Consider the following 18,885-nt stretch of genomic DNA (forward strand, 5'->3'; position numbering starts at 1 on the left):
TGTAGGGTATGTAAACATTATATTAAGTGGCATTGTTTAAAGTGGCTAGTGATACATTTATTACACCAATTTTTTCCTTATTAAAGTGATTGGAGTTGAGTCAGTATGTTGGCAGCAGCCACTCAATGTTAGTGATGGCTGTTTAACAGTCTGATGGCCTTGAGATAGAAGCTGTTTTTCAGTCTCTCGGTCCCTGCTTTGATGCACCTGTACTGACCTCACCTTCTGGATGGTAACGGGGTGAACAGGCAGTGGCTCGGGTGGTTGTTGTCCTTGATGATCTTTTTGTCCTTCCTGTGACATCGGGTGGTGTAGGTGTCCTGGAGGGCAGGTAGTTTGCCCCCGGTGATGCGTTGTGCAGACCTCACTACCCTCTGGAGAGCCTTACGGTTGTGGGCGGAGCAGTTGCCGTACCAGGCGTTGATACAGCCCGACAGGATGCTCTCGATTGTGCATCTGTAGAAGTTTGTGAGTGCTTTTGGTGACAAGCCGAATTTCTTCAGCCTCCTGAGGTTGAAGAGGCGCTGCTGCGCCTTCTTCACAACGCTGTCTGTGTGGGTGGACCAATTCAGTTTGTCCGTGATGTGTACACCAAGGAACTTAAAACTTTCCACCTTCTCCACTACTGTCCCGTCGATGTGGATAGGGGGGTGCTCCCTCTGCTGTTTCCTGAAGTCCACAATCATCTCCTTTGTTTTGTTCAGGGTACTGCCAAATAAAGTAACCAAAAGATATATGAGTTATTATGTGAGGGCTTATGTACCAACGCTTTTAAGATGTTATAACTGCCAGAGGTTTGGGCATGTGGCAACAGCATGTAAAGAGAAAAATATGTGTGCCAGGTGTGCCAGGTGTGGAGGGGAGTATGGGAAGTGTGGAGATGGTGGACATGCAAAGTGCTGTAGCTGTGGGGGGTGCTCATAGTGTGGCATATAGTGGGTAGGCTATGAAGGCTATGAAGCAGGCAGTGGAGGTGCAACAAGTGAGAGTGGAGAGAAGGGTATCATGTTATTTTATTTAACCTTTATTTAACTAGGCAAGTCTGTTAAGAACAAATTCTTATTTACAATGACGGCCTACCGGGGAACAGTGGGTTAACTGCCTTGTTCAGGGACAGAACAACAGATTTTTACCTTGTCAGCTCGGGGATTCAATCTAGCAACCTTACGGTTAATGGCCCAATGCTCTAACCACTAGGCTACCTGCCGCCCCTGCAACATAATGACCATAACACCCCATAATGACAAAGCAAAAACAGGTTTTCAGGCATTTTTACTCATTTATAAAAAATGTAAGACCGAAATATCACATTTACTTAAGTATTCAGACCCTTTACTCAGTACTTTGTTGAAGCACCTTTGGCAGCGATTACAGCCTCGAGTCTTCTTGGGTATGATGCTCAAGTTGAAGAAACATCTCAAGGATGATCAATGGAAACAGGATGCACCTGAACTCAATTTCGAGTCTCATAGCAAAGGGTCTGAATATATTTATTTTTATTTAACCTTTATTTAACTTATATTATTTAACTTATATTTACTTATATAAATAAGTTATTTCAGTTTATTTTATTTTATTTTATACATTTGCAAACATTTCTAAAAACCTGTTTTCTCTTTGTCATTATTGGGGTATTGTGTGTAGATTAATGAGGGATATTTTTTATATTTTTTTTATCTGTTTTAGAATAAGGCTGTAATTTAACAAAATATGGGAAAAAAGTCAAGGGCTCTGAATACTTTCCCGAAAGCCCTGTACCTACCGTAGACAAGAGAAAGATGGTGACGTTCATAGAAGGAGCTATCAATAGCACCCCTAAAGTAGAGTCTTAAACAGAGAGGAATCAGCTTCTAGTGAAAGCAGCTGGGTCACATCTGAGTATGACAGGGTTGCCATGGCAAGAGGTGGGAGGTGACCTCAATCAACCGAGGCAGGAAACATGGCTCAAACCGACTGTGGAGTTTATCATACAGGGGATATGTAGTGGTTTGTAGGGACAGAGATGTAGGGGGGGGGGTTCCATCTTCATAAAGCAAGAACTTCCTTACAGGATGCAGAGGTATTGAACAGGAATATGTGGTGGTGGAGGTGTGGTTGAGAGGAGGGGTGGTAGTGAACTACTATAATCACTGTCAGATATTGGACCTGGAAGTGCTGGAGAGGGTGGAGGGCCAGGTTAGAAGTAAGGTAATGTGGTGTGGGGATTTTAATGCCTACAACACACTCTGGGTGGAGGGCCAGGTTAGAAGTAAGGTAATGTGGTGTGGGGATTTTAATGCCTACAACACACTGGGTGGAGGGCCAGGTTAGAAGTAAGGTAATGTGGTGTGGGGATTTTAATGCCTACAACACACTCTGGGTGGAGGGCCAGGTTAGAAGTAAGGTAATGTGGTGTGGGGATTTTAATGCCTACAACACACTCTGGGTGGAGGGCCAGGTTAGAAGTAAGGTAATGTGGTGTGGGGATTTTAATGCCTACAACACACTCTGGGTGGAGGGCCAGGTTAGAAGTAAGGTAATGTGGTGTGGGGATTTTAATGCCTACAACACACTCTGGGTGGAGGGCCAGGTTAGAAGTAAGGTAATGTGGTGTGGGGATTTTAATGCCTACAACACACTCTGGGTGGAGGGCCAGGTTAGAAGTAAGGTAATGTGGTGTGGGGATTTTAATGCCTACAACACACTCTGGGTGGAGGGCCAGGTTAGAAGTAAGGTAATGTGGTGTGGGGATTTTAATGCCTACAACACACTCTGGGTGGAGGGCCAGGTTAGAAGTAAGGTAATGTGGTGTGGGGATTTTAATGCCCACAACACACTCCGAAGGGTGTGATGGAAAATCTGATAGAAATGAAAGATCTGGTGTGCCTGATTGATGGCCGAGGGACACCATACTGTTGGCCTTGCACTGGGTGGAGGAAGTCAAGCCCGACAGAGTAGTTATTTGCTCTGATTCATGTGCTGTGTTGATGAGTCTCCAGTCCTTTAGGTCACGTAGCAGACAAGACCTGCTGAGTGACGTGCTACAACCAACATGCAGGATTAGACAGATGAGTTACAGAAAACATTTGAATGTGTTCCCTGATCAACACAGTGTCCCTGTTAAATGTGTTCCCTGATCAACACAGTGTCACTGTTAATGTGTTCCCTGATCAACACAGTGTCACTGTTAAATGTGTTCCCTGATCAACACAGTGTCACTGTTAAATGTGTTCCCTGATCAACACAGTGCCACTGTTAAATGTGTTCCCTGATCAACACAGTGTCACTGTTAAATGTGTTCCCTGATCAACACAGTGTCACTGTTAAATGTGTTCCCTGATCAACACAGTGTCACTGTTAAATGTGTTCCCTGATCAACACAGTGTCACTGTTAAATGTGTTCCCTGATCAACACAGTGTCACTGTTAAATGTGTTCCCTTATCAACACAGTCACTGTTAAATGTGTTCCCTTATCAACACAGTGTCACTGTTAAATGTGTTCCCTTATCAACACAGTGTCACTGTTAAATGTGTTCCCTGATCAACACAGTGTCACTGTTAAATATGTTCCCTGATCAACACAGTGTCCCTGTTAAATGTGTTCCCTGATCAACACAGTGTCCCTGTTCATGTGTTCCCTGATCAACACAGTGTCACTGTTAAATGTGTTCCCTGATCAACACAGTGTCACTGTTAAATGTGTTCCCTGATCAACACAGTGTCACTGTTAAATGTGTTCCCTGATCAACACAGTGTCACTGTTAAATGTGTTCCCTGATCAACACAGTGTCACTGTTAAATGTGTTCCCTGATCAACACAGTGTCACTGTTAAATGTGTTCCCTGATCAACACAGTGTCACTGTTAAATGTGTTCCCTGATCAACACAGTGTCACTGTTAAATGTGTTCCCTGAACAACACAGTGTCACTGTTCATGTGTTCCCTGATCAACACAGTGTCACTGTTAAATGTGTTCCCTGATCAACACAGTGTCACTGTTAAATGTGTTCCCTGATCAACACAGTGTCACTGTTAAATGTGTTCCCTGATCAACACAGTGTCACTGTTAAATGTGTTCCCTGATCAACACAGTGTCACTGTTAAATGTGTTCCCTGATCAACACAGTGTCACTGTTAAATGTGTTCCCTGATCAACACAGTGTCACTGTTAAATGTGTTCCCTGAACAACACAGTGTCACTGTTCATGTGTTCCCTGATCAACACAGTGTCACTGTTAAATGTGTTCCCTGATCAACACAGTGTCACTGTTAAATGTGTTCCCTGATCAACATAGTGTCACTGTTAAATGTGTTCCCTGATCAACACAGTGTCACTGTTAAATGTGTTCCCTGATCAACACTGTGTCACTGTTAAATGTGTTCCCTGATCAACACAGTGTCACTGTTAAATGTGTTCCCTGATCAACACAGTGTCACTGTTAAATGTGTTCCCTGATCAACACAGTGTCACTGTTAAATGTGTTCCCTGATCAACACAGTGTCACTGTTAAATGTGTTCCCTGATCAACACAGTGTCACTGTTAAATGTGTTCCCTGATCAACACAGTGTCACTGTTAAATGTGTTCCCTGATCAACACAGTGTCACTGTTAAATGTGTCCCCTGATCAACACAGTGGCACTGTTAAATGTGTCCCCTGATCAACACAGTGTCACTGTTAAATGTGTCCCCTGATCAACACAGTGTCACTGTTAAATGTGTCCCCTGATCAACACAGTGTCACTGTTAAATGTGTCCCCTGAACAACACAGTGTCACTGTTAAATGTGTCCCCTGATCAACACAGTGTCACTGTTAAATGTGTTCCTTGATCAACACAGTGTCACTGTTAAATGTGTTCCCTGATCAACACAGTGTCACTGTTAAATGTGTTCCCTGATCAACACAGTGTCCCTGTTAAATGTGTCCCCTGAACAACACAGTGTCACTGTTAATGTGTTCCCTGATCAACACAGTGTCACTGTTAAATGTGTCCCCTGATCAACACAGTGTCCCTGTTAATGTGTTCCCTGATCAACACAGTGTCACTGTTTAATGTGTTCCCTGATCAACACAGTGTCACTGTTTAATGTGTTCCCTGATCAACACAGTGTCACTGTTAATGTGTTCCCTGATCAACACAGTGTCCCTGTTAAATGTGTCCCCTAATCAACACAGTGTCACTGTTAATGTGTTCCTGAAAAGTCCCCATCCATATGAAGCCTTCAGGTAAAACAACAATAATAACATAATGATTATTTGACCTGTGTGCAATCAAAAGAAAATGGTATGCTTGCCAACTTGGTTAGTTATGGGATGAAATGAAAATATTTTGGCCATTCTCTTTCCTGTATAGTTTTCTGACACCCCTCCCTTTCCCGACACACCGTTGAGTGTAGCAAGAGGGACAGAGAGTGTGACTCGTCTTACTACGACACAGATTTGACCGACTACTACGTTGTCCTCTTGTACTTCAAACAATGTAGGCAGGTTGCTTAGGATTCAAACCTTCTCAAACACCCTAATTCAGACACTTCAGAGGGATAATGAATTTTACAGTGTCCTGCTATTCAAATAAACACTGAGTGTACAAAACATTAAGAACACCTTCCTAATATTGTGTTGCACCCCCTTTTTGCCCTCAGAACAGCCTCAGTTCATCGGGTCACGGACTCTACAAGGTGTTGAAAGCGTTCCACAGGGATGCTGGCCCATGTTGACTCCAATGCTTCCCACAGTTGTGTTGGATGTCCGTTGGGTGGTGGATCATTCTTGATACAGACAGGAAACTGTTGAGCGTGAAAAACCCAGCAGCTTTGCAGTTCTTGACACAACCATTCTACTACCATACCCTGTTCAAAAGCACTTAAATATTTTTTGTTTTGCCCATTCACCCTCTGAATGGCACACACACACAATCCATGTCTTAAATATCTCAAGGCTGATTGAAGTGTTTAACAAGTGACATCAATAAGGGATCATAGCTTTCACCTGGATTCACAGTATATGTCGTGGAAAGGGCAGTTTTGTAAACTAGGTGTATTGATATATTGTAAATCACAGAAACACAGGCTTCTCCCTGAACGATGTTACGGTGACGCAGCGCCACCTTGTGGTAATTTATTTTAACATTAAGGTTTACACAACGAGGGTTAGATCAATGTTTAAATGCCTAGAACCAAAAGGCTCCTTAACAGCTTCCACCCCCAAGGCATAAGACTGCTGAACAACTAATCAAATGGCCACCGGACTATTTATATTGACCCCCCCCCCTCCATTTGTTTTGTACACTGCTGCTACTCTCTGTTTATTATCTATACATAGTCACTTTACCCCTACCTACATGTACACTGCTGCTACTCTCTGTTTATTATCTATACATAGTCACTTTACCCCCACCTACATGTACACTGCTGCTACTCTCTGTTTATTATCTATACATAGTCACTTTACCCCTACCTACATGTACACTGCTGCTACTCTCTGTTTATTATCTATACATAGTCACTTTACCCCCACCTACATGTACACTGCTGCTACTCTCTGTTTATTATCTATACATAGTCACTTTACCCCTACCTACATGTACACTGCTGCTACTCTCTGTTTATTATCTATACATAGTCACTTTACCCCCACCTACATGTACACTGCTGCTACTCTCTGTTTATTATCTATACATAGTCACTTTACCCCTACCTACATGTACACTGCTGCTACTCTCTGTTTATTATCTATACATAGTCACTTTACCCCCACCTACATGTACACTGCTGCTACTCTCTGTTTATTATCTATACATAGTCACTTCACCCCTACCTACATGTACACTGCTGCTACTCTCTGTTTATTATCTATACATAGTCACTTCACCCCTACCTACATGTACACTGCTGCTACTCTCTGTTTATTATCTATACATAGTCACTTCACCCCTACCTACATGTACACTGCTGCTACTCTCTGTTTATTATCTATACATAGTCACTTCACCCCTACCTACATGTACACTGCTGCTACTCTCTGTTTATTATCTATACATAGTCACTTTACCCCTACCTACATGTACACTGCTGCTACTCTCTGTTTATTATCTATACATAGTCACTTCACCCCTACCTACATGTACACTGCTGCTACTCTCTGTTTATTATCTATACATAGTCACTTCACCCCTACCTACATGTACACTGCTGCTACTCTCTGTTTATTATCTATACATAGTCACTTCACCCCTACCTACATGTACACTGCTGCTACTCTCTGTTTATTATCTATACATAGTCACTTTACCCCTACCTACATGTACACTGCTGCTACTCTCTGTTTATTATCTATACATAGTCACTTCACCCCTACCTACATGTACACTGCTGCTACTCTCTGTTTATTATCTATACATAGTCACTTTACCCCCACCTACATGTACACTGCTGCTACTTGCTATTTATTATCTATACATAGTCACTTCACCCCTACCTACATGTACCTCAACTAACCTATACCCCCGCACACTGACTCGGTACCGGTGCCCCCTGTATATAGCCACGTTATTGTTATGTTATTGTGTTACTTTTTATAATTTTTTACTTTCATTTACTTAACTCTTCTTGAACTGCACTGTTGGTTATTAAGGGCTTGTAAGTTAACATTTCACTGTAAGGTCTACACTTGTTGCATTCGGCGCATGTGACTAATACAGTTTGATTTGATAATTGTTTGTGTTTTTGCTGGTCAGAGGGAGCAGGCGCTCCATGTTAAATGAATGGGGGAAAGAGATGTGAATTGTTTTTCTTTTAAGCAGTGGCTATTTTATCATGTAAATCTTGGTGGGACAAAAAATAAGTGGGATGCATGCCAGCAAAGCCACAACACAACACTAAACAATACATTAATTGCACTATAACGGTGACAAACGGTGCCCACAAACTGTTAGGGCCTACATAAAGTTGTCCCAATAGTAGAGTCCCATCAGCAGTCCCAACATCTTACCACCGCTACACCTGGATATCAGTGGAGCCTTGTCTGGCAGAGAAACAGTTCATTCAGCCTCATTTACAGCCTTTAAAAAACATAGCTGCTGTTTTCAACTCTCTAGAGACAGCAGGAGCGGTAGAGATACTCTTAATGATCGGCTATGAAAAGCCAACTGACATTTACTCCTGAGGTGCTGACTTGCTGCACCCTCGACAACTACTGTGATTATTATTATTTGACCATGCTGGTCATTTATGAACATTTGAACATCTTGGCCATGTTCTGTTATAATCTCCACCCGGCACAGCCAGAAGAGGACTGGCCACCGCTCATAGCCTGGTTCCTCTCTAGGTTTCTTCCTAGGTTTTGGCCTTTCTAGGGAGTTTTTCCTAGCCACCGTGCTTCTACACCTGCATTGCTTGCTATTTGGGGTTTTAGGCTGGGTTTCTGTACAGCACTTTGAGATATCAGCTGATGTAAGAAGAGCTATATAATTAAATTTGATTTTGATTTTGATTTGATAGCTGATATGGTTGACTTGCTTAAACAAATGTGGTTTCTAATGACAATTGAGATGTACAAACTATGGCATAAGGGGACGACAAGCGGAGAAGAGGCAATCCGTAATTTTGATTAAGGCATTAAAGAGCGAGCTAGGACGGACGTAACGTTAGTCAATTTAACTATTTGTTTAGCAATTTTGAAATGTACAGCGACAAAATTCAGAACATGGGCCGTTCTTACAGAATTCTCCCTGTACACCAAGTCAGAACCGTAGGATAAATAAAGGGGGCATATAAGCAGACAATGAAAGCTCTTACAATATACGATGATTACATTTCTCTAAAACAGGTTTTAGGCTACAGTAGAACAGTCAGAACAGTAGGTGAAATTAAGAGGGGTAAATAGACCAAATTATTAGGGTGAGGCACATGGGCTACTAACATTTTACTACACAACATATACTTAATATTACTTTCTTAGCTACAGTATACATATCTCCCTGGCATATTACATCATTTATGCAGCAGCATACAATACATTTTTGGACTCACAAGTGTTATGCTCACTTGAACAGGAAGGTGGTGTGGCGGTCCTTCGTGCACAAATTTAGTCATCAAAGTCTGGCATTCTCTGGATTTATGGTGCTTTCAAAACAACTGGAGGCGGGATTTACAATTCCGAGTTGGATGACCGTTCAAAACGTATTTTCCCAGTCGGAGCTCGTTTATTCCTGACTTTCCAGTTGTCTTGAACTCACTGTTGTCAAGTCATGTTTTTGCAGTTCTGGGTTAACAGTTTTTTTGAGCGTTGCACAAATCATGCTTCATTGACGGCATGGCCAATTTTGAATTTTTATTTTTTCAAGCAAAGTATAAGGGAGTTGTAGTCCAGTCTGGTAGGTGGCGGTAATGCAACATTTATTGGATGCCAACCACCAATAAACCTCATTGAAGAAGACACAATTAACCAAAACAGAGCCGCTTCTAGTCACCTTGATTTAATCCAACTTTCCCACTGCGTTCTTCATAGTCCTCGATATTACAAATATATTTCCCAAATGAATCTCCTTGTCTGAACGCTCTGCTACACCGTATAATGACTATTTTATTGATAACGACCTATTAGACAGGCAGAATAATGGCCACCTACTTCTTGGGTCCTTCTGCCCTTAAATGAATGTCGCTGACTAAATGACGTTCTCTTTACCCGCTGTCACAGAGGAGATAGGGTGGGTTTCTTCATCTCGCCAAAAAAATCTGTCGGATTGATCAAGCATCCTTTGTTTAAAATTACTCACAGTCACCCTGTCATCATGGATACTAACTTTTCTATCATGTTTGGTCAATATTGCAGAATTTTAGGTCCCCCATCCATCGCTAATTGACAATGGCCGAGGAAGGGTAAGCGTGACTGTTCTTCTCCCACTTTGCGCTGAACCAGGGCTAACTAACTAGCACGTTTCAAAGTTACATAGTTTGTAAAATGGGGATGTGTGAAATATTTCCATTACTCTACGTGCACTTCCAGAACTATTGATAACAGTCAAATGGAATAGCCTTACCAGAGATAACCCCCCCAGTTAACGTTAGCAAGCTAAGCATGTGTTTAGTCCTTTGGTTGGTTGTAACTAAGTTACCTATCGAGCTATTTCTGTGAATATAGTGAGTTGACAGTGTAATGGTTAATTTCTGGCGCATGTGTGATGATTTACTTTCTTTAGTCGGATACCCCTTCACTCTAAATTATGAGTGAGATCCCCTGTCTGACACGCCGGGAAAACATTCAACCCAGCTCACTTATCATAACGGGCTAGTTGTAGCTAATGTAACTCGTCTCCTCCTCTCCTTGTCTTCTCCTCCTCTCCCATCTCGTCTCCTTATCTCCTCTTCTCCCATCTCTCCCATCTCCTCTCCTTGTCCCCCACCCCAGCATCGCTGCTGGAGGTGTGATGGATGTCAACACCGCTCTCCCCGAGGTGCTCAAAACCGCCCTCATCCACGACGGCCTGGCTCGTGGTATCCGCGAGGCTGCCAAGGCGCTGGACAAGTGAGTGAATACTTCTGGTCCTTTTATGTCCTAAATGGTTCCCTATTTAGTGCACACCTCAGGGCCCTGCACCTGGTCAAAAGAAGTGTACTATGTAGGCAATAGGGTATCATTTGGTATGTAGACTGAAATTTACATTTACGTCATTTAGCAGACGCTCATAAGAGCGACTTACAAGTACATACATTCATACTTTTTTTTGTACTGGTCCCCCGTGGGAATCGAACCCACAACCCTGGCGTTGCAAGCGCCATGCTCTACCAACTGAGCCACACGGGACCAACGAATTTCTGGTCTGTTTTTTCACCCTCTGTTTTTTCACCCTCTGTTTTATCAGCTAGTTCCATGACATTATACAAGTGTTTGGATAAAGGAGTCTTCTGTCATAGTTTTGTTGAGATGTCTTAACATTAAACACTCATTGCTTGCGGTATTGTTTTGGAAGCATAAAGACTTATCTTATCAGCTAGAAATAATGTATTTAAATAAATAAATAAAAAGGTTAAATTGGTTTTATTTATAGGGTTCGTGTTCCCACACGGCTATATGTGTTAACGGAAGACGAAGGGACCGCCTATGCTAATTAGCTATCTATTATGCTCTGAACACTTGTGTGTAACGAAGGCTGTAAGAAATGTGTTGTCACTGGAAAAATACTGTCGCCTCAACTGTTAAAAGAGCTCAAAGCAATGTACAGTAAGTGCATTTTGCATTAAATGACTTTGATGGACATGAAAGTAGAAGGCTTTTTGTTTCGCAATTTGAGAATCGATTTCAAGTTTCGATGTTTTGATTCAAGTTTGTCTGCGGGAGTCCGTCTACCTCCTGAAGATAACACAAGGTCCTTGGACTTCACTGAATTAACAGTAGGCTCCTTATTAAGAGTACATCTTGGTCTAGTTAAGTCTGGTGAAGTACGGCTGGTGGTTTTGGTTTCTTCTGAATCCTGTGAGAACTGCCATCGTTACCCAAACATCGAAGATACTTCTGCCTCCCAGATGGCACACTATTCCCTACGTAGTGCACTTCTTGTGACCACCAGAGCTGGGCGTGGCACCATATAGGAACTGGAATGACAGTTGGGCTGCATTGACCAAAACTTACTAGATAACCGGGTTAGTTATATTTGTGATGTGATGGTAAATTACTACTGATTGTTAATTGCTGTTGCTCCCCTCTTCTCCCCCCCTCTCCAGGCGCCAGGCCCACCTTTGCGTTCTTGCGGCCAACTGTGACGAGCCCATGTACGTCAAGCTGGTGGAAGCCCTCTGCGCCGAGCATCAGATTAACCTCATCAAGGTATGGAGCGGGGGGGGGGTAAAGTGGGGACATGGGAGAGGGTGCGGAGGGGGAGACATGGCTAAACAAGGGAGTGTAGTAGGAGTGGTGTTTAGTAAACGTAGTTATTTTAACTGAGTCGGGGTGTTTCTGTGTCGCATGATAATGAGGCCTGTGGACAGAAACCCAGTGTTTTATCAATGTAGCATATAGATAGATATCAAGCTGCCTGCTACCGACCCGTCCTTCATCCACACAATATGTCATGGCCATAACCCCACCTGCCCTGCGTATATATCGCTACCCTATTCCCTATATGTTACAACTGCACCAGGGCATCCTGAGCCTGATCAATCTGATTGTATTCATTACGTTATTGGTAAACCGGTGTAGATTAACAGTGAAAAGCTTCCCAGCAATGCAGTAGAAATAATAACAGGAGGAATAAATCCACAATGAGTAATGATAAGTAGGTTATATACACAGGGTACCAGTACTGAGTAATGATAACTAGGTTATATACACAGGGTACCAGTACTGAGTAATGATAACTAGGTTATATACACAGGGTACCAGTACTGAGTAATGATAACTAGGTTATATACACAGGGTACCAGTACTGAGTAATGATAACTAGGTTATATACACAGGGTACCAGTACTGAGTAATGATAACTAGGTTATATACACAGGGTACTAGTACTGAGTAATGATAACTAGGTTATATACACAGGGTACTAGTACTGAGTAATGATAACTAGGTTATATACACAGGGTACCAGTACTGAGTAATGATAACTAGGTTATATACACAGGGTACCAGTACTGAGTAATGATAACTAGGTTATATACACAGGGTACCAGTACTGAGTAATGATAACTAGGTTATATACACAGGGTACCAGTACTGGGTAATGATAACTAGGTTATATACACAGGGTACCAGTACTGAGTAATGATAACTAGGTTATATACACAGGGTACTGAGTAATGATAACTAGGTTATATACACAGGGTACTGAGAAATGATAACTAGGTTATATACACAGGGTACTGAGTAATGATAACTAGGTTATATACACAGGGTACTGAGTAATGATAACTAGGTTATATACACAGGGTACTGAGTAATGATAACTAGGTTATATACACAGGGTACCAGTACTGAGTAATGATAACTAGGTTATATACACAGGGTACCAGTACTGAGTAATGATAACTAGGTTATATACACAGGGTACCAGTACTGAGTCAATGAGTAATGATAACTAGGTTATATACACAGGGTACCAGTACTGAGTCAATGAGTAATGATAACTAGGTTATATACACAGGGTACCAGTACTGAGTACTGATAACTAGGTTATATACACAGGGCACCAGTACTGAGTCAATGAGTAATGATAACTAGGTTATATACACAGGGTACCAGTACTGAGTAATGATAACTAGGTTATATACACAGGGTACCAGTACTGAGTAATGATAACCGGTGTAGTAGACCTTACAGTGAAATGCTTCCTTACGAGCCCTTAACCAACAATGCAGATTAAAAGTATGATTGAGAATAAGAAATAAAAGTAACAATTAGTTAAAGAGCAGCAGTAAAATAACAATAGTCGGGCTATATACAGGGGAGGTAACCTGTACAGAGTTGATGCGCGGGGGCTATATACAGGGTATTACGGTACAGAGTTGATGCGCGGGGGCTATATACAGGGTATTACGGTACAGAGTTGATGCGCGGGGGCTATATACAGGGTATTACGGTACAGAGTTGATGCGCGGGGGCTATATACAGGGTATTACGGTACAGAGTTGATGCACGGGGGCTATATACAGGGTATTACGGTACAGAGTTGATGCACGGGGGCTATATACAGGGTATTACGGTACAGAGTTCATGCGCGGGGGCTATATACAGGGTATTACGGTACAGAGTTGATGCGCGGGGGCTATATACAGGGTATTACGGTACAGAGTTGATGCACGGGGGCTATATACAGGGTATTACGGTACAGAGTTGATGCACGGGGGCTATATACAGGGTATTACGGTACAGAGTTGATGCACGGGGGCTATATACAGGGTATTACGGTACAGAGTTGATGCGCGGGGGCTATATACAGGGTATTACGGTACAGAGTTGATGCACGGGGGCTATATACAGGGTATTACGGTACAGAGTTGATGCACGGGGGCTATATACAGGGGAGGTAACCTGTACAGAGTTGATGCGCGGGGGCTATATACAGGGTATTACGGTACAGAGTTGATGCGCGGGGGCTATATACAGGGTATTACGGTACAGAGTTGATGCGCGGGGGCTATATACAGGGTATTACGGTACAGAGTTGATGCGCGGGGGCTATATACAGGGTATTACGGTACAGAGTTGATGCACGGGGGCTATATACAGGGTATTACGGTACAGAGTTGATGCACGGGGGCTATATACAGGGTATTACGGTACAGAGTTCATGCGCGGGGGCTATATACAGGGTATTACGGTACAGAGTTGATGCGCGGGGGCTATATACAGGGTATTACGGTACAGAGTTGATGCACGGGGGCTATATACAGGGTATTACGGTACAGAGTTGATGCACGGGGGCTATATACAGGGTATTACGGTACAGAGTTGATGCACGGGGGCTATATACAGGGTATTACGGTACAGAGTTGATGCACGGGGGCTATATACAGGGTATTACGGTACAGAGTTGATGCACGGGGGCTATATACAGGGTATTACGGTACAGAGTTGATGCACGGGGGCTATATACAGGGTGTTACGGTACAGAGTCGATGCGCGGGGGCTATATACAGGGTGTTACGGTACAGAGTCGATGCGTGGGGGCTATATACAGGGTATTACGGTACAGAGTCAATGCACAGGGGCACATTAAAAACCACTAGGTTTACTAGTGTTTTTAATGATGCAACGGCCAACGATGTACTACGTATTAACCAAAATGCCACGCGGTGAGACCGGTCATTGGAGCCTGGGTCGGTACTGACGGGATCTGCTCTCGGATCAACGTTCCATTTTTTAAATAGTTCCTTCGGTTGCAAATATTGAGATGGCTGGTTTCTGATGCTTACCCAATTATGCAGTAAATCACAGCTTTGACACGTCATTACTCACTTCAGGCTGCACATCATGAGACCAATTAGAGAGTAGCAAAATAGAACTCATTGATTTTACATCATGTATATCAATATGATTGTAATAGGCCTATAGCCTACTGTTAATATTTTAATGCAGTCATCTCGGTTTTCATTTGAATCGTCTTTTTATTATGTTGGCTTGTTTGTATCAATTACAAAGACATTGGCAACTTTTATTCTGGAGCTGGTGTTAAATTACAAGCACAATGTTACTAGTGAGGGTTTTAGGTAACGGCTCTGAGATTTAACGATGCTCCTACAAAGATTCTAACCATTTTAAATTAGCATTTAAATTATTTTGGGAAACCAAGCCCTGGTTAAAATTCGTGCGCTATGTAGGGAATAAGGAGCCATTTAGGTTACTCTGTAAACAGTGGGGACTGCAGTCATGTTATTACTGCCCTATGGAGATACTAGGTGGTAGCACAGCTTATGTATTGAAACTCTCTTCTCCCCATCTCTGACCACCAGGTTGATGACAACAAGAAGCTGGGCGAGTGGGTTGGTCTGTGCAAGATCGACCGGGAGGGAAAACCCCGTAAGGTGGTGGGCTGCAGCTGTGTTGTGATCAAGGTATAAACCCACTGCTCTGTTCTGGAAACGCCTCCGAGGGAAAGCTGCAGGAATGGTGTGAAGTCATGGAGGGCATAATGGGAGGGCTCGGACTGCTCCTTGTGACGTCATAAACAGGGTAGTGAAGTGTTGGAATGCTCCTTGTGACGTCATAAACAGGGTAGTGAAGTGTTGGAATGCTCCTTGTGATGTCATAAACAGGGTAGTGAAGTGTTGGAATGCTCCTTGTGATGTCATAAACAGGGTAGTGAAGTGTTGGAATGCTCCTTGTGACGTCATAAACAGGGTAGTGAAGTGTTGGAATGCTCCTTGTGACGTCATAAACAGGGTAGTGAAGTGTTGGAATGCTCCTTGTGACGTCATAAACAGGGTAGTGAAGTGTTGGAATGCTCCTTGTGACGTCATACAGGGTAGTGAAGTGTTGGAATGCTCCTTGTGACGTCATAAACAGGGTAGTGAAGTGTTGGAATGCTCCTTGTGATGTCATACAGGGTAGTGAAGTGTTGGAATGCTCCTTGTGACGTCATACAGGGTAGTGAAGTGTTGGAATGCTCCTTGTGATGTCATAGATAGGATAGCGTGTGTTAGAATTCTCTGATGTCTTGACAGTTTATGAAAGGGCCCTTTGTGGTGCCACGTGGAGGGTTCAATGTCCACAGTGCTCTGAGTGGTGTGGTGGTTGTGCCATAGTGGTGTTTTTTCACCCGGAATTGCTAATAACCCTGCAACTGCCTGACAGTTAAACCCTAACGTTTAGGCTTATGCACTTAAACCAGATAGCCTCAAATAATGAAAGGAAAGACCTCAATGTAGCCTATAGATATACATTTATACATTTAATGGTATTGTTTCTCTATCTTCAACCCGCAATATCACACAATATTGAACCCGTCTAGACTGCGGGTCATGAGTCAACCCGAGCATCAGTAGTGGGCCAGTCAAGTGCAGCTGCTGTGCTGTCAGTGCCATGCAGCTGTTTGTCCTACACAACTGGCCAGAGTGTCTGCCAGAGTACGAGCTCCGACGCCTCACTGCGGTGCCTGGGGTCCCAACTAATGGCTACATGTGTCTTCATTAGACTGAATCAACCTGTAACCTACTGACCAGTGTTCAACTCTACCTGTAACCTACTGACCACAGTGTTCAACTCTACCTGTAACCTACTGACCAGTGTTCAACTCTACCTGTAACCTACTGACCACAGTGTTCAACTCTACCTGTAACCTACTGACCAGTGTTCGACTCTACCTGTAACCTACTGACCAGTGTTCAACTCTACCTGTAACCTACTGACCACAGTGTTCAACTCTACCTGTAACCTACTGACCACAGTGTTCAACTCTACCTGTAACCTACTGACCAGTGTTCGACTCTACCTGTAACCTACTGACCACAGTGTTCAACTCTACCTGTAACCTACTGACCACAGTGTTCAACTCTACCTGTAACCTACTGACCAGTGTTCAACTCTACCTGTAACCTACTGACCACAGTGTTCAACTCTACCTGTAACCTACTGACCACAGTGTTCAACTCTACCTGTAACCTACTGACCAGTGTTCAACTCTACCTGTAACCTACTGACCAGTGTTCAACTCTACCTGTAACCTACTGACCACAGTGTTCAACTCTACCTGTAACCTACTGACCACAGTGTTCAACTCTACCTGTAACCTACTGACCAGTGTTCAACTCTACCTGTAACCTACTGACCACAGTGTTCAACTCTACCTGTAACCTACTGACCACAGTGTTCAACTCTACCTGTAACCTACTGACCAGTGTTCGACTCTACCTGTAACCTACTGACCACAGTGTTCAACTCTACCTGTAACCTACTGACCAGTGTTCAACTCTACCTGTAACCTACTGACCACAGTGTTCAACTCTACCTGTAACCTACTGACCACAGTGTTCAACTCTACCTGTAACCTACTGACCACAGTGTTCAACTCTACCTGTAACCTACTGACCACAGTGTTCAACTCTACCTGTAACCTACTGACCAGTGTTCAACTCTACCTGTAACCTACTGACCACAGTGTTCAACTCTACCTGTAACCTACTGACCACAGTGTTCAACTCTACCTGTAACCTACTGACCACAGTGTTCAACTCTACCTGTAACCTACTGACCAGTGTTCGACTCTACCTGTAACCTACTGACCACAGTGTTCAACTCTACCTGTAACCTACTGACCACAGTGTTCAACTCTACCTGTAACCTACTGACCAGTGTTCAACTCTACCTGTAACCTACTGACCACAGTGTTCAACTCTACCTGTAACCTACTGACCAGTGTTCAACTCTACCTGTAACCTACTGACCCTATTCCCTGTATAGTGCACTACTTTATAGTATTAAGTTCACTATATAAAGTGTAATTTGGGACACTTGTCAGTTTTTTTCTTCTAAACAATGAGCTGTCCTGTAGCTAGCATCCTGTGTAACTCCCCCCCCCCCCCCCCCCCAATGCTGTCTAACACTGTCGTCGCCCCCCCCCCCCTCTACAGGACTATGGCAAGGAGTCTCAAGCTAAGGACGTGATTGAGGAATACTTCAAGGCCAAGAAATGAGGTGTCATTTTCAATAAAAGCTGAAATTAAGTTTCTGTCTGGAGAGTTAATTATTAAGTCCGGTCTGGGAGAGATGCAGAGCTTTATTTAAAAGTACAGTCTGCGACTACGACAACCGCTCTCGAGTGACTGAGCTGAAAACCTTTCAGACTCTCTTCTGTTAAAGACAACTAGAGCCTACGCACACCTTATCAAGATTATAATCTTAATTGGCACATTTCAAACTGCCCTTTTGTGAGGTACAGGCGGGAACGAGTTCTGTACGAATGTTGGGGTTTGATAAACCAGAATCGGAGGATCCCATCGTTAAAATCTCTAGTTTTGGAACATTTTGTCGTCCCAAATAGATTACAACGGCGATGGATTACACTAACGTTACTGCACGGTTGTGGCAGGTTTAACTCGTTAGCTCTGTTGTCTATGATGTTACTTTAGCTAATATGGTGACAACGATGTAGGCTGTGTGTAGCAGTTATGGCTTGGAAAGGATTCCTTGCCTGGTCACATACAGCTGATGTGTTGTGGGCGTCAACGCGCAAGGCGACGGGAAGAAGTGAGAGACGCGAGAAGGAATACAAACGTGGCTGCTATGAAAGTGAACTGTGTTTACGTGTGATCAGGGGTGTATTCATTCCACTGATTCTGTTCAAATGTTTCTTACACGGAACACAACGGGAATAAACACACCTGAATTTGTTCATGAACTTGTTTGAGACTGTTGGACTGATGATTACACCCTATATATCAGCCAGAGTGTGCAAGGTGGTAATGAATGTCACTGT

At 43.2% G+C, this 18,885-nt stretch overlaps 1 protein-coding gene and 1 non-coding gene across 2 annotated transcripts; both read left to right on the top strand.

The window, feature by feature from the left end:
- Nucleotides 1-9,599: 9,599 nt before the first annotated feature.
- LOC120035889 (40S ribosomal protein S12) lies at nt 9,600-18,134 on the top strand. The gene is made up of 6 exons (XM_038982353.1): nt 9,600-9,687; nt 9,813-9,859; nt 10,389-10,505; nt 11,702-11,804; nt 15,425-15,526; nt 18,041-18,134. Exons 2-6 carry the CDS (start codon nt 9,846-9,848, stop codon nt 18,101-18,103), a joined length of 399 nt encoding a protein of 132 aa, XP_038838281.1. The 5' UTR covers nt 9,600-9,687; nt 9,813-9,845; the 3' UTR covers nt 18,104-18,134.
- Nucleotides 10,153-10,230, top strand: LOC120035892. Its single transcript, XR_005474373.1, has one exon. It is a non-coding gene; the product is annotated as a small nucleolar RNA SNORD101 (small nucleolar RNA).
- Nucleotides 18,135-18,885: the final 751 nt, after the last annotated feature.

The sequence above is a fragment of the Salvelinus namaycush genome, unplaced genomic scaffold, assembly GCF_016432855.1.
Source record: "Salvelinus namaycush isolate Seneca unplaced genomic scaffold, SaNama_1.0 Scaffold1134, whole genome shotgun sequence".
Lineage (NCBI taxonomy): Eukaryota > Metazoa > Chordata > Actinopteri > Salmoniformes > Salmonidae > Salvelinus > Salvelinus namaycush.

Excerpts from the sequence above, each read along its gene's own strand:
- LOC120035889 (XM_038982353.1), top strand. Across the intron at positions 10,506-11,701 it reads GCTGCCAAGGCGCTGGACAA|GCGCCAGGCCCACCTTTGCG; the intron begins GTGAGTGAATAC and ends CCCCCTCTCCAG. Across the intron at positions 11,805-15,424 it reads ATCAGATTAACCTCATCAAG|GTTGATGACAACAAGAAGCT; the intron begins GTATGGAGCGGG and ends TCTGACCACCAG.